Source organism: Babylonia areolata, chromosome 11 (assembly GCF_041734735.1).
Source record: "Babylonia areolata isolate BAREFJ2019XMU chromosome 11, ASM4173473v1, whole genome shotgun sequence".
NCBI classification, from domain to species: Eukaryota; Metazoa; Mollusca; class Gastropoda; order Neogastropoda; family Buccinidae; genus Babylonia; species Babylonia areolata.
Genome location: NC_134886.1, coordinates 26,017,584 through 26,020,083, shown reverse-complemented (window position 1 = coordinate 26,020,083; position 2,500 = coordinate 26,017,584). Strand labels below are relative to the sequence as shown.

General features: G+C 41.4%; 1 protein-coding gene across 1 annotated transcript in view; it reads right to left on the bottom strand.

Moving 5' to 3' along the window:
- The window catches only part of LOC143287190 (cholecystokinin receptor type A-like), a 144,010-nt gene that overhangs the window by 18,274 nt on the left and 123,236 nt on the right, over nucleotides 1-2,500 (bottom strand). The window contains exon 3 of the mRNA XM_076595133.1: nucleotides 1,964-2,357. Within this exon, the coding sequence (XP_076451248.1) occupies nucleotides 1,964-2,188 (225 nt within the window). The 5' untranslated portion in view covers nucleotides 2,189-2,357. The remainder of the gene's footprint in view (nucleotides 1-1,963; nucleotides 2,358-2,500) is intronic.

Sequence of the window (2,500 nt, the reverse complement as noted above, 5' to 3'; positions counted from 1 at the left end):
AATCCAAGCAACATCTGGTATGCTAAGTATGGCAGTTTATTTTGATTCAAATGTAGCATTCTAGTCCAGTACCATATAACGTTTAAGAACGAGTTTGCAAAAAAACAGGTATCTACCAAGATCACCATAAACCATTTTGTTTGGCGTTTAGCACTCTCAAGAATCGCTAGCATGCTAATAAATGATTTGTTTTATATGTCTTCTAGCCTCTTCATATCCCAAACCTCAGATGCATACAATAGAACAGGTTTTACCTTTACATCAAATAGTTTGAAAAAAAAACCAACAAAACCAACAACAACCCCAAACAAACTGAATATGGCATTTATTTATTTTTAAATAAAACCTTCACAAGTCTCGTGGTTGCCCCTTTGCCTTTCACAACAAGATGCTCAGTCCCGCTTTTGGGACTAACCTTTGATGTGAATGTATGCACCAAATAACAATATAACGACTTTTATTTCTTCGACTTCAGAGAGAGAGAGAGAGAGAGACAGAGAGAGAGAGAGAGAGAGAGAGAGAGAGAGAGAGAGAGAGAGAGAGATCCCACAAAGATTCAGTACAAGTCTTCGCACCCCCTTTTTCTTATGTAGGTGATAGTGTTTCAGCGAAACTGCCTCCCATGGAGAAGACAGGTGCTATGCCTAGACAACCAGACAGACATACACAGACACAGACACAAGAAGACAGATTGTGCAACAAGTGTAACATCCTGGAAGACGAAATCCATCTTCTTGATCATTGTATTAAATATAAAACCATAAGGCAACAATTTTTAAAGGATATTCAAAATTCCAATAACACAGGACATATTCCCAGTCAGGTGATGCTAACAGATGATGAACATATACAAACAAGATTGGGAAAATTTGTTTATGAATGCTGCTGCAATTTACTGCATTAACTGATTGATTAATTGTGTGTTTTTCATTCGTTCATTCATTTACCATTGCACTTGTGTCTTATAAACCTTACGGTTTCATGACAATAAAATCTATTCTATTCTATTCTATTCTATTCAGACACAGACACAAACACAGACACATGAAGACGGGGAAACAGCTCTCATAGACACTTCAATGGGGCCATGGCTGGCAGTCTGCTTTTCTAAGCCTGCATGTATCCATTAGCTTCTATCAAATTTTTTGACAAAGTATTATTTGTCGTAGCAGTTAATTTGGTGGTGATATAGAAAAGTGGATTATCTGGAGAAAGAGAACGCAAGAACGCAAGAATTTTAATGTAAGGTCACCGACCTGTATACATTTTGGGTGCACATGTTGCACACACAGCTTAACTAAAATAAAATAGGAAGAACGAAAACAATCCACATAATACACAGTGAGCTCACTGAGAAAAAGTAAACTAAATGAAAAGCACAAGGCTGATATGTCTGTTTAGGGCTGAAAGAGAGAGAGAGAGAGAGAGAGAGAGAGAGAGAGAGAGAGAGAGAGAGAGAGGCAGACAGACAGACAGACAGAGATAGAGACAGAGACAGACAGAGACAGAGACAAAGACAAAGAGAGGCACAGCGAGAGAGAGAGAGAGGATATATATAAATTGCATTGCATTGCATTGCATTGCATTGCATTGCATTGCATTGTATTGTATTGTATTGCAGGGTACTCAATTCAATTCAGTTATGTTCTATTCTATTATATTCGTACACATACGAAACAAATATGGCGCACACACACACACACACACACACACACACACACACACACACACACATACACACACACACACACACACACACACACACACACACACACACACACACACTCGCTCGCAAACATTCCATCCCCCACTCCACATCCACCACACACAATGAGACTCACACACACACTCTCTCTCTCACACACACACACACACACACACACACACACACACACACACACACACCACACCACACCACACCACACCACACACCACCACACACAGAGAGATTTGTCTCCCCTACCTGTTTCTTCAGCGTGGAGAACACGTAAAAGGCGATGGCATTTCCGATCGTTCCAGTCACGGAGAAGACAGACAGTATGCCGACCAGCGAGTACAGCTCTGTCGGCGACAGAATCAGGTGACCTGTGATGTTGGAGATGACGTCACTCTCTGTCCCGTTCGCAGCCATCTCTTCCGGAGACACCAACCCCACGAAGGTCGAGGTCGAGGTCGAGGTCGTTTCCATGGTCGGTGACGAGACAATAAATGCGGGGGGTCAGTGTCGGGTCAGGGTCTGTCAAGGTCAACTTTTGTTGTTGTAGTTAATGTTGATTTATAAAGAAATATATATATTTATATCACACTCTTGTTTCCGTTTGGTGTCAGGTTGAGGTGGCGATGAGACCGTTTCAAACCTGAAACATAAAGGAAAGTAATTAAGTTTGGTTGCTGGGTGGACGGGGGCTAATGAAAAAGGTTTATGGCGAAAACGTGTTGTACAAGTAGACATCCAGAGAGACAGACACAGACAGACAGACAGAGAGACAGAGACAGACAG